The sequence below is a fragment of the Zingiber officinale genome, chromosome 8A (assembly GCF_018446385.1).
Source record: "Zingiber officinale cultivar Zhangliang chromosome 8A, Zo_v1.1, whole genome shotgun sequence".
In the NCBI taxonomy this organism is placed as follows: Eukaryota; Viridiplantae; Streptophyta; class Magnoliopsida; order Zingiberales; family Zingiberaceae; genus Zingiber; species Zingiber officinale.
In genome coordinates this window covers 14,737,162-14,750,554 of record NC_056000.1, presented here as the reverse complement: position 1 = coordinate 14,750,554, position 13,393 = coordinate 14,737,162, and the positions used below count along the sequence as shown (strand labels likewise).

The 13,393-nt window shown below is 35.5% G+C and overlaps 1 protein-coding gene across 2 annotated transcripts; it reads left to right on the top strand.

Annotated features, from left to right (window-relative positions):
• Positions 1-5,273: 5,273 nt before the first annotated feature.
• Positions 5,274-13,056, top strand: LOC122012652 (protein SAAL1-like). Of its 2 annotated transcripts, none has more exons than XM_042569258.1 (11): positions 5,274-5,508; positions 6,525-6,627; positions 6,812-6,963; positions 7,475-7,540; positions 9,689-9,828; positions 10,785-10,911; positions 11,591-11,736; positions 11,892-12,027; positions 12,194-12,278; positions 12,358-12,608; positions 12,789-13,056. In XM_042569258.1, exons 1-11 carry the CDS (start codon positions 5,338-5,340, stop codon positions 12,903-12,905), a joined length of 1,494 nt encoding a protein of 497 aa, XP_042425192.1. In that variant the 5' UTR covers positions 5,274-5,337; the 3' UTR covers positions 12,906-13,056. The 2 variants fall into 2 exon arrangements, with proteins under 2 accessions (XP_042425192.1, XP_042425193.1); XM_042569259.1 differs by having other exon boundaries at positions 5,472-5,508; positions 6,772-6,963.
• Positions 13,057-13,393: the final 337 nt, after the last annotated feature.

The following is a 13,393-nucleotide window of genomic DNA, read 5'->3' as shown; positions in this document are numbered from 1 at the left end:
GCTAAGTTTGACCAATGCCTCGGCCACCAAATCATCTTTATTTTTCTTAAAATATAACTTCGCTTGCTGAAAAAATACATAGAGACAAGTTTTCGGTGTGAGTAATAATATGTGAATTATGACTAGGAAAGACAACACATTAACCCAAACTAAAACCGTACCTTAAGTATTTTGAATTTTTGTTTGGTAAGCGTAGACAATAGTTTTTTTGATGAAGATGTGGCAGCTACATCAGTAGATGGTATATGACCTTCTTGTGCTTTAACAGGAGGCATAACAAATTCCTCTCCTTTGCCCTTGGCCATCTCTGACTCATGCACATCTTGAAAAGTTACTCTTTTACTCCTTTTGGCCAAGGGCACTCCCTTAATCTCTTTGGCAGTTCGAGGTCTCATTCTCTTTGTAGCACAACTCTTTGTCCTCATTATTGGTTATTTAGCAATTAATGCCACTATATCTTTGCCAATTAACTGACTTTGAAGATCTTTAATTTTCCTCTCTTGCTCTGCTATAATTTGCTCTTTTACTTGTATAATTATGTCCTTCTCATCAATTATTTTCTCCATGGAAGCTATTAAACTTTTTGCATCCCTGGCACCTTTTTTATTCTCCTCAGTTAAATCACTAATTGTGGCTTCCATCTGGGCAATGATCTGGTCCTTGCCCTCAACCACGGACTCCAATCGAGAAATGTCGGTGTCCTTTGCTTGACAATTGTTGCAAGCCTCTTCCTCCTGAATATCTTCCGAAGTTATTTGCTCAATAACTTGATCAGGCTTATCCAGAGCTTCTGCTGCCTGTGCAGGAACTGGGTGAGAAATTTTCTGAGCATAGGCTGCCTCTTTAGGAAATTGCTCAGGAAGTGGTTCAAAATTCCCCTCACCAGCTAATTGTAAAAAACCCTCGGCAATTTGTTGATCAATATACTCTACAAGATCTTCTATGGAATCATTTGAGAGCAGGTGTGTCTCTAGGTCCGATGGACTTAAATCAACAATTATATTGGCAGGCGGTATTTCTGCGATCCTAGACTTTATTGTCTCCACCCGGGAACCTGACCACTTCCATTTGCATATTCTTGGAAGGGCATGCTGTCTGTAATGATCCATTATTCTGACATGTTCACACATCCAGACCTGCAATACAATAAAATAAAATTGTTTAGGTATGATACTCTCTGCATAAATCTTAGGAGACTATCACTATATTCAGGGAATTATCGCCAGGAGATGTGCGGACCCTCTGAGCACGGGAGCTTGATTTCCCAATAGGCCCTCTGGTTTCGGCCTCAGTGAAAGCATCGGACCAATGACCGACAGCTGTGGGCTAATATAGTCATATACAACCTTACACCAATTATACCTACCTAAATCGACAAAATCATCTACGCAATCTATTAGTGATTGTACTGGTAATCTAGATATACTGCTAGTAGTAATAAATAAAATAGTAACAAAAAAATACAGTATTAACAATTGATAAAACAGAGTATCGGATTCGACAGAGGGGGGTTGTTTGCTGAGGTTAATCATCATGTTTTCTAGCTCCTTCTGTGTACACTCCACATTCTGGAATTGTTGAAGAAATAATGGGGAGGTGGCTGCATGCTGTTGCAGATTTACTTCAACGCCTTGGTCTGGGAGTCCTAGAATCAATGAAACATCTTTCCTAGTAAAGCTAATCTCCTTATTATGAAAGATGAAGCATCTGGCTTGCACGGCCCAATTGTCAAACATATTTTGAATAAGACTTCAGATATTTGCAATTTTAGGCATGCCTACTGCCCAATCAAATGGGGATCCATTGATCATCTCCATCTGTCGGTTGTTTATGTGGAGTGATGATATAAACCCCTTGAAGTGAGGGTAGTTACTTTTCCAGTGCACTTTCTTGCGATATGCACGGGAAGCAGCTGTTCTTTGGCTCGCCATTTTAATTCTGGAATTCAAAATACATAAAACTGTTATTTTTATACCATAATTACATACATTACAATGTCTATTATTTGTCTTAGGTAGTACAACGTGAGTTGTATATTATACAACATACGTATTGTTCACGTTGTAGCAGTTAGGGTAAAGTAATTGCTACAATAATGAGAAGACAATCTCGGTGTAGGATTTAACCACAACGTATCAATAAATAGGGTTTACCTACATTGAAGCAGTTCAACTACAGTAGTTGTGACAGAAAAGATAAGCATCTCTTTTAAACCCTTGATTCTCTTAGAGTAAAATCCTCACTCATTACTGAACTAAAGACATTAAACCAAATTGTAGCAGCTAATGATGGTTCAAAACCCAAAAGATTCAACCTATCAAAAGAGGAGAAGCTTTGGATGAGAAACCCTACCACAGCACTTACGATGAAGGCGCAGCTTTAGTTGAGGTGCCAAATCGTCGCGGTAAGGTTGATTCAGGAAGACTCCGTGGGCCACCGATATACTATAAATGAATTTACTTCCAAATATTTGTCACACGGCGAGTATAGGGGTTAAAACTTGGTCCGGTGAGGGTAAAAATGTAATTGGACACTATATATATATATTTGCACAATATTTGTAAAAAGGGTAATTGGTAAGAAAATGTTATTTGGACTGTTATCTCCTACAACGTGTAGCAGCTTCTGACGACTAACTGCTTCACCCTGCTGCATTTGTTTCTACAACGAAATGTAAGATATCTCATTTACTTGATCTATCTAAAAAACTGCGATTGCTATGATCAATATTTTGTTAAAAATGCAGGCAGTTAATTGCACAAGGTGTGGACGCTACATAGGGAGTTAGCTGCTACATTGTGTAGCAGTTATGAGTCGAAATAGATGTTAGAAGGTGTAGCATGGCAGCAATGCAAAGAGAATTAAAGGCGCTGTAGCAGCGGAAATATTTTTAATTCAATTTTTTAGCAAGTTTTTATACTGTTACAAAAATATGATTTCTACAAAAATGACTAAATGAGTTAACTGCCCCAAGTTGTGCCAGTTACATAGGGAGTTAGCTACTCGAAGGAGTAGCAGTTATGAGTCGAAGTAGCTGCTACAAGGTGAAGTTGTCAATAGCCTATTATATAGTGGAAGTAGTCATTCGGAAAGTGTAGCATGGTGGCAAAGCAAAGGCGGAGCAGCAGCAAAAATATTTTTTAAATCATTTTTATAGCATGTCGATACACTGCTACAAAAATATGGCTACTGGGTTAATTTCTGTTGGAAAATAGGCCTACTAAAAAAACGACTTACTGAGATAGCTGCTACAAGGTGTAGAAGTTATGAGTATATATATATATATATATATATTCATTCGCAATATGTAGCATGACAGTAAACCAAGGGCGCTGAATGCAACGGAAAATGTGAGCAAAAATAATTTTCGAATCAAGTTGATATACACAATACGAAAATTATGGCTACTGCGTTAATCTCTCTGCTAGAAAATAGGGGTGCGAGATAGATGACTTACGAAGTTAGCTACTACAAGGTGTCGCAGCTACACGGAGATTTAACTGCTGCACGTTGTAGCAGCTACCTCTCTGTGTAGCTGCAACACATTATAGTAGCAAAGTAAGGTCTGAAGTAGAGCAGGCGGTTGTTGCAGCCATCGTCCCAGCATAATTTTGTCGTAGCATAAATCCTTTCCGCCATCTACAACAACTAATCGAAGATGAGTTGCTACAAGGACCGTTTCCTGCGAAGTCGTTGATGCAACGGTTAGAAGCGAAGCAACGCCGAGGTGATTGGGAAATACAATTATATAATTTTTTTATGCTATAACGGTGTGGATTAATAAAAATAAAATGGAGTGAGGTGATAGGGTCTCACTGCCAGCGTTGCGATTGAAGACGCCGGAGAAACTTTTCCTCCGGGAGGGCGAGGGACAAGTTTCGACGCAGGACGTTGAAGGATGAAGGGAGCGAGGGGGAGAGCATGCGACAAGAGAGATTTTAATACTACACTTTCCCGACGGGAGCGCGAGGTCTATCGGACGCCGGAGAGGGAGGTAGCGAGGGAGAGAGAGAGAGAGCGGCGAGGGAGAGGGAGGGAGTGAGGGAGAGAGAGAGGTCGGCGAGAGAGGTTCGGGTTGACCCGGGTTGACTTAAATATAGGGTTTTGTGGATTTTTTTGGGGTTAAATCAAATTTTATTTTAAAAATTTAGATGTTTTTATGTATATTAATATCATATTTGTATGATAATGATGGAGTATTGAGATAAAAGTAAAGAATTATAGGAAAAATAGCCCAAAAAATCGTTTTGAATAGGATTTTTGGGTTATATAGGTTGGGTTCGGGTTTAGGTGTTTTGGGTTGCACTCGGGTTCGGGTTGGGTTAAAAAAAAAAGTCAACCCGACCCGACCCACCCTAATTGACACCCCTAATATATATATATATATATATGAAAATAATATCAGTTGTAAATGAAAATAGAGGAAAGCATTCACACAAATTTTTCTATTTAAAATATATAATTTAGGATAAAAAAATTTACTTTATTAAATTTGAATATCCACTTTTTAATACACCATATATCAACTTTCTTATTTTTTTTCTCTTCTCTATAATGTTTAGAGAATAAAATATATTCCCTAAATTTAGAGCATTTACATTAGTTTCTCTATCACTATATCTAAAATTTAGGGTAAATAACTCACTTTATAAAATTTAGACAATCACTTTTCACTATATACTATATCAACTATTCTAAAAATTTCCATCGTCCTTAATTTTTTATTATTTTATTCTCTTTATTTTATTATTATTATATTTATGAAATGAGTGGAAGGAGAGAGATTGAAAAAATGAGTAGAATGAGAGAGGTTAAAAAGAAATATTATTTTATTTTTAGGATATATGTTTCATTCTCTAAATTTAGAAAATTACTATTCATCAAATCTAAATTTAGAGAATAGATAAGGTAGCTAATACAAATATTGTTTAGTTATCCTATTTAAAATTTAAGATAAAATCTTTAGATATGATAATTGATATGAATGCTCATGCTCTTAGAGAAGTACTGTTTATAAATACATAATTTAGGAAAAAAATAAGATAACTGATGTAAAGATTTTTTAATTATCCTATCTAAAATTTAAAATAAAATATTTAAATAAGTATTTCTTAAAAAAATTTAATCTATGAAATTCACCAACTAATTCTTCAAACCAAACATTAATTTTTTTATCCTTTTTCATTTCTGCCTCTCATATCATCTAACCATGCACCTCCTAAAAATTAGTTATTGAAATTTAAGGGTATATATTTATATTCTCAAAGTCCATGGCCTGCGCAAAAGAAAAGTTTGCTCTGCTCAAACCCTTTGCCTCCGAGGTTCCCTCGACAACAAATGGCTCCCGTCCCAGAGCAGGAAGGACTAGGACTAGGAGATACGGCAAGACGAAGTGAAGATGATGCAGAGGAAGCAGAAGATGATGCGGACGAAGAGGAGGAGGAGGCGGTTGAAGCCGACGCTAATGCCCCCTCGCATCTTCCCCTTGCTCCTCACCCCGACTCTGAGGTAATTAGTCAGCAAAGGGATGAAGTTGTTTCGCCTTATCTTTGTTTTACGTTTGCAATCAAGATTCTCATTGTTTGGGTAACCTCGTGCCGTATCTTGGCCTTGGGACAGGCTGATATGGGCAGGAAAAGGACGATTTTTTTCTTTTCACGCATAGTGGCGGCCAGTATAATAATTTTCATATAGCAACGATGATAATTCTAAGATGAATACATGTGATTATTAGGAAAGTTATTCCCCTCCAAAATTTAGAGCACTTGGTTGTAGCTCAAATGATGAAAAAAATGAGATAAATAAGTTAAGATAGGATTATATGTTCATAGGCGAGTTATAAAATTTATAGTTACACAAGTGAAATGAATTATAGTTGAAATTTCAATGGCTTGAGAGACCAAAGATTGCTCTATTGGAGCAAAAGTTGATATTGCTCACCCCAAGCGGCCCATCCCACGGCAAGATACATGCAGGTAAATCAGGAGGAGGTCAGGCACCCCACGAGGGACCAAAGATTGTTCTAGATCTTAGACTGGAATGCTTGATACATCTGGATTTTAAAGTGTGACAATCTGACAACCACCATTACTGGAGAGCACTCCATTTCCACACAATGACACATTCTAATAACTTTTTTTGGGCCTGATATAGATTGGCATGATGCAATGCGCCAGTGCCATATCCTCGTGCAACATTTTTTTTATTTTTAAAAATGAAGTCCATGATCTAAAACATGAGAGTTTGTCTATCTGGAATCTGAACTTTCTAGTTAGAGTTGTTTTCCATTATCTGCATTTGAAAACTCTAACACTAATTGAAAATGATTTAAAACATCTGAATGAAGAGGTATAACCTTCCATAAAGTTCAATGCAGGAATAAGATGCATGTATCTAACCCTAAATAGTTGGGACTAACACAACTTAATAGTGATGATGATTCTTTGCATCTGAAGCTTTTTACTATGATAGCATCTTATTGAAAGTTTAAACCTCAATGGTTGTTTCACCTTTTTCTTTTGCAGATATTAGACGCAACAACAACAGTTGATCCTAGCTATATCATCTTTCTTATAAGACAACTTCTACCATATGACTCGAATGTAGAAAAGCAATCTAAGGTGGCAGGTATTTGGTTCAATGGCTGAAAAATATGTTTGGGGATTTTTTTTAGAAATATAATTAATCATAGAAAGAATCTAGGAATGATAATCATTCTTTGAAAATCTTCTTTATGGCATCTCGAATAAAAACCATCAAAACTGTATGAAGGTTCATGAACATATCATTGATGAGACTACATCTGGCTCAGACTCTGATATGCAAAAAAATCTTGGTAAAGGAGAAAGCAATGTTGAGTTAGATGATAGGAAACCCTCAACCGAAGATACAAGAGAACCACAGGAAGACTGTGGCTGTATCCTATGGGATCTTGCAGCTACCGAATCACATGCTGAACTAATGGTATGTATTATTTGGAAGTTTAAATCCCTTTCTTTAAACTCAAGCTATTAGCTGCGACATAAGCAGAGTAAAAGTTGAAAACTTACTCAGGAATTGATACTCTGGTCCTGAAGGTTGTCACAGTTTGGTTCTATTTGTTGACACTGTTTGGTTGTTTTCTAGTACTAAACTATCTATACCATATTAGAGCTGCTTGGTCTGCTTTTTGTCTTCCGTACAACTTTACAATTCTAATTCAAATGTGCAGCATATTTTGATAGTTTAGACATTATTAATTAGTGAAGGGGAGCCCTGGCGCAATGGTAAAGTTGTTGCCATGTGACCAAAAGGTCACGGGTTCGAATCCTGGAAACAACCTCTTACAAAAAGCAGGGTAAGGCTACGTACAATGGATCCTTCCTCGGGATCCCGCATGGCGGGAGCTTCATGCACCGTGCTGTCCTTTTTTTTAGACATTATTAATTAGTGAAAACGACTACCATTGTTGATCTGGTTGTGAAACAAAATTCAGGTGCAAAATCTAATACTTGAAGTGCTTGTTACCAGTCTGCATGCATCATGTTCTTTCCGGCTGAAGGTAATACACTGCTGCTGTTAAACTTTACATGTTACATCTTTAAATGATGTTTCAGAAGCATCAGTTAATTCATTATTGTGTATTCATCAAATTTTACAAAGTTTTTTTTTTTTTTTGTGAAAATCTGGGCTTCTGAAGATGCATGTTTCTTTATCCTATCGTGCATACTAAGCTGACACACCACAGAAATTTATAAGCGCAGCAAGACATGTCTTGGTCTATTATGGTCAATGTATCCTACATGGACCTTTGTGATATTAACACTTGAAAAAAAATGCTTCCATAAACTTTTGCCGGAAACCTTCCTATTCCTAGAAACAGATAAGTCATCATTTTAATCAGATAGAATTTTATATATCTTAATAACACTGCAAATTTATCTAGCAAAGTTAAGCATCTATTGTGTTGAAACTCATAGTTCAAATGCTTCATGTTAGCTCAGAAAGTGAATAATTAGTTTTATTTTTGCTGCTTGATGAATTCCATCATCATGGTTTGAGCCAAATATTTGTTGGCACTCCCTAGGCCCCAAATTAGCCAGACTTATGAGCTATGAGGCTTTCTCTTTTATTAATTCAAGATAACATATTTTTATTTTTTGTTAAAACAGGAAAGAATTTGAGGGATTCTATGATAAATGGCTTGTAACTTTTAAATAACCTTGGTAACCTACATTAGAAACATGCTGTAGTGGAGAACTCGAAAAATTGAAGGTGAGAAGACTAAGAGATGGCTGCAGAAGCTACATATTCTATCGGCAAAATATGACATCTTATTATGTTTATCATATGTTTAATCCTAGACTTGGATATCTGCAGTTATTATTATTATTTAACTATTAGAAGGTCCTTAGGGATGACAATTGATGACAATGACACCCCTCCCCACTCCTCTCTCCCATCTACATTGTGTGATAGGGATAAGTTGGGGAATTCAAAAGCAGAAACCTACAAATAGGCTGGGGGATAGGATTTTGTGCTCCATCTCATCTCATATGCTGTGCTCTTCCCACATCTTTTTATATTATAAAATTATTTGCTTAAATATATTTCTCACTTATAGTTTAATATTTTTACCTTTTATTTTTTTTTTCCTTGTGCTTCCCTAGTTGCCTCATCATCACTCTTGAGTTAGGTATGCTAAAATGATTCTTCAGCGATAATCTCCAAGATAATTTTGATGACCTAAATAAGCAAGGGCTAATAAACCAGAGTGAGTGGGCATGATTTTCATTTAGTCTTTTTGTTTGCATATTGACATGCGATGTATGTGACAATTTTTGAAAAATAGATTTGCCCATTGTAATTATACTTTGCCTTTAAAAAATAACCTTCAATTTCAAGGCATTAAGCTATGGAGGATAATTCATTCAAAGAAAATTAGGTATACTTGTGAATTTGAATCCAATTAATCACATTTGCCATTATTTATATTAAAAGTAAGGCAAATGATAATTATCTATCACTTAATGATGTATGAATACGACTATGGCATTTGTGCCAAACAGTCACTATTCTACGCTGTTGGAATTCTTAGCTAAGGCATTACTGTATCTACACCACTTGTTAGTTTATTCATAGATTATGAAGTATCAATGCTCTAAAAATGACACTGAGCTTAAGACATTTCTGCTTTTTAAGAGGAATGGGCCCTTCGTGTTGGAAGTCTTTTGATGCAACTGGTACAATGTTTTATACAGGAATTTCGGTTCATAAAGTTGTTATAAAATGGTTCTCATGAAGATCATGTTGGTAATAAAAGAATAATAAAGTTAGAAAATGGGGCTTTGCGTTTGATGCTCAATTGACAAAATTTCCTGAATAATTGACAACTAATAAATTCTGTTGTTAGATAAGATGAATCAATAAAGAATATAGGTGAAAGAGGTTACGGGAGACCAGTGAAAACTCTACTTAACATAATTAAAAATTATATGAAAGATCTATAACTTAATATCAGTTTGCTTGATATAGAGTTCTGGCTAGACAGGCATGGATAATGAAAACACTCCAAGTGGAACTGGTGGATTAAATTCATATAGTTAACCCTAGATTGTTGGGATTCTCATTCTATTTGTTTGAATTTTTGTTCATTATGCTATTCGACAAGATCTGAAATAAAATGCTGCACATGTATAATTTTCTCCAGGAAATTTGCTTGGGAATCATTGGGAACTTAGCCTGCCACAAAAATCTAAGCTCTACAATAGTATCTACAAATGGTTTGATCCAAATAATTGTTGATCAGTTGTTTCAAGATGATTCTGTCTGCCTTTCAGAGACATTCAGGTGTTGCCTTAATTTGCCATACATATATTTGGAAGTTGCTATCTGTAGTCTTATTTTAGGTCAATGCACACTTAACATGGAGATTAGGGGTCTCTGAAAGATCATTTACCATTGTAGTTCAAAAATTTGTATGCATGTTACAAAAATTGTGGTGAAAATATATTAGTGCTAATAATGATCCACTCTTATAATGGTCTTGACCACAACATGACTATAAGTTGATCTCGTGATTTACCTTCCTTGGGGTTTGAACATAATCACCTTTTGGTACAATTGATCACATCATTACTAGCTACTACAAGGAGTGTTAAATCTTTACAATTTTGTTCAACTATATGGGTCTTTCTTGGAGATTTAGCTTTGTGCGAAGTCTTTACTAATAACATGGTTATGGTTAATACCTTATATGTCGATAGTTTTTTATTGCAGTAATCTTGATTCAACTTTGACTATCTATATTTGTTTGTCTATTTTCTCTGCATATCTATGGTGGCCACCTATTCTTAAAAAAGTAATACCATTATGTTCTCCTTCCTGACAACTCCACATATCTATCTCATTAGATGGATCTCAGCATTAATTTTTGCATATTTTTCTTAATTATCCAACTGTTATATTTATCAAGAGCAGCTCATACTAAAAATGTTTGTGAATTGCTTCTTTCACTCTAATACACAAAGGAAGTCAATCTTTCATTAGAAACACCAGACACTCTATTTGTGTCGTCCAGCTTCTCTGTTACAATCCAATATATCTAAAATTATTAAATAAACATGAATTTACTTTACATTAATCCTAACTAGTCTCAATTTTCCTCTTAGTACTGGGAAACTGAACCTATTAAGTCTTGCTTATGCTATGAGGTCTCTACTTTCTAAGTAAAGAAAGAAATAATTAGTCATAAACCTAAAACATTTTTAAATTACTATTTTTTTTTCACATTGGTGTCTGTGCAGGCTATTGTCAGTGAGCCTCCAGAGTAGTAGTTCCGTCACCTGGGCTGAAGCTTTGCTACACGATCAAATTCTTCTACGGATACTGTGGATTATTGGGAATACACTGAACATGACTCTTCTAGAAAAGGTCTAATATGCCATAATGTCAATGTATAGATCACCAACAGAATGCCACTAGATTTGGCTAATCTTTGGCTTGAAATTTTAAGTACTTATACTCTTTCATATGAATTAATTGTGCCTCCGGTCACTATAATATGTGATTAGTGTGGGCGATTGTTGTATTTTTTGAGAATGATAAAAATTCTTTTTTCCTCATATCTTGGTATATTAGACGGTCAATTTACCTAGATAATGTTTTGTTTTTTAAAAAAATTCTTTCTGAGTCGAAATGGAATGGGAAAATTGTTTAGTTGGGTCTATGGCTTTTGCTTAACATTACAAATCATGGCAGGCCGTTAGAATTGATACAAAATATTTACCAATTGCTTTTACAAGATCATAGTATTTTTGGAAGACATCTTATTTCTAGATTCGGTATACCCCATGTGTAGATGGGGCATTATGCTGATATAAGAATTCTCTTCCATTTGGATCATGATCTCATCAATTAATAGGGATGCATATAAGTACTGTAGTCCACGCCTTACTCTGTCAGCAGATCTATGTTGTTATTTGTTGTGCTTATTCTGTTTCATCTCTTTGCCATCAGTTAAATTAACCAAACTAGTATTTCATTAAACTTTTCTGGTGATATATTTCCTCTTGTTACTTGCCCTTTTAATGCCCTGATTCACTGATGACAGAGCATTGAGTTTTTGCTCACCATAATTCAACATGAAGAAGTGGAGGCTGTTCTTCTTCAGCCTTTGGTGAAGTTTGGTTTACCAAATCTTGTTTTGAGTCTATTAGAATCTGAGTTCAACCAGTTAAAGGAGAACAAATTGGAAAGGTACGTTGAACTGCCTTTTATGTTTGCCAATTGCTTTGTTTTCAAATCCTTCAAAGAAATTGTGCATGATTTGCTTTTGTCTGTCGCAGTTTCTGAAGCTACGATATTCTTTTACTACAAATGTGAAAATGCATATTTTGCTGTAACTATCTCAGGTTGGCTGTTTTTGATCTAGTTCTTCAAGTAGTTGAAGCACTTTCAACAGCAGATAATTGTTTTGATTTGATAACTTCCAATAATCACATTTTCCACCTTGTTTGTGAAGTGGTTAAGCTGTCTCATAAGATTGAGGTATGCATGATGCTTGAAGACATTATTCTGTTGTATCATATAATTCAGTTGATATTGCTCATCGTGCATCTTCTTTCTTTGTATACCTTACTTTACATGTCCTTTCTGTGGCGTGTGACGGGTATCATTAAAAATGAAAATTACGTTACACTTAAACTAAATACAGGTTGATAGCCTATGTGGTTCGGCTGTTGTCATACTTGCAAATATCTTGGTTGATCAGCGTAATTTGGTCCTATCCATCGCTAATGGTATGCTGCTCTTTGGTGGTATTGTTTGAGAAGCATTATTATTATATCAGATCAACTTACGCTGAATGTTTCCTGCCAGACTTTCAATTTCTTCAGGGTCTACTTGATGCTTTACCCTTTGTTTCTAATGATTCTACCGCTCGAAGTGCATTATGGTCTATCTTGCAAAGGGTGTTGTGCCTAACTGAGGGAAATGACGATGGCTCACTGGACCTGCATAGGTTAACACTGCTTCTATTGGACAAACATTTTCTAATCGAGAATGACATTGATAGTCACGCCAGCGATGATTTTGGTGGTGATGAAGGAAAGGAATTTGTCATCGCTAGTGTATCCTTTTCGGCAAAATAACACCAAAGAGAAAAATGACTAGATAGTATTTATCTTAGTAAGAATATTCGAAATAACAAGATTTCTTTTCATCATTGATTTTTTTAATTTATGCTTCTTGTCATTTTGCTGTATCCATAATTTCACGTTTGTATCATGTTGTCCTTAACCTTCTCTCAGGGAAAGAGAATTGCCAGTATTCTAGAGAAATGGAAAGAGAGAGATCCATCTTCGACTGAGAATTATGACGGTAAAGCCCAGAAGTTGCTTGACTGCTGTCGTAAGTCTTGTTTCTAGGCTTGCATGCCATTCCAGGGAAGATGCAACACACCATGAAGTCCCTATTTTTCTTGTAGGACAGCGACATGTGCTGTTCTATAACTGAATGTTATTTATGTAAACTTGCATTGTTGAAGCTGTTTAATCACAGAGAACTTCGTTACTTTTATATTTGCCATGCCCCATTACCAATGGGTAAAAATCGATCTTTTTTGCACAAAAGAGGAGTTGCGTTCAAAACTGCAGTAGAAAAAGATGCGTTTTTCACACTTGCAAAATGAAGAAAAACATTTTTATTTTGGGCTAGATAATAAAACTGGGGAAGGCTTTGTTTTATTTTTTTAAAAACAGTGTCTTATCGTTTAATGGTGTTAAAAAATTGCTGATTTTTTTTCTTTACGTTTGATTTCTTCTAGAAAACTGAGATTAAAAAATTTCTAAAAAACTTTTTATTGATATTATTGAATTATGCAACAAAACAAGGGCAAACATAGAGTCAGGTTGAG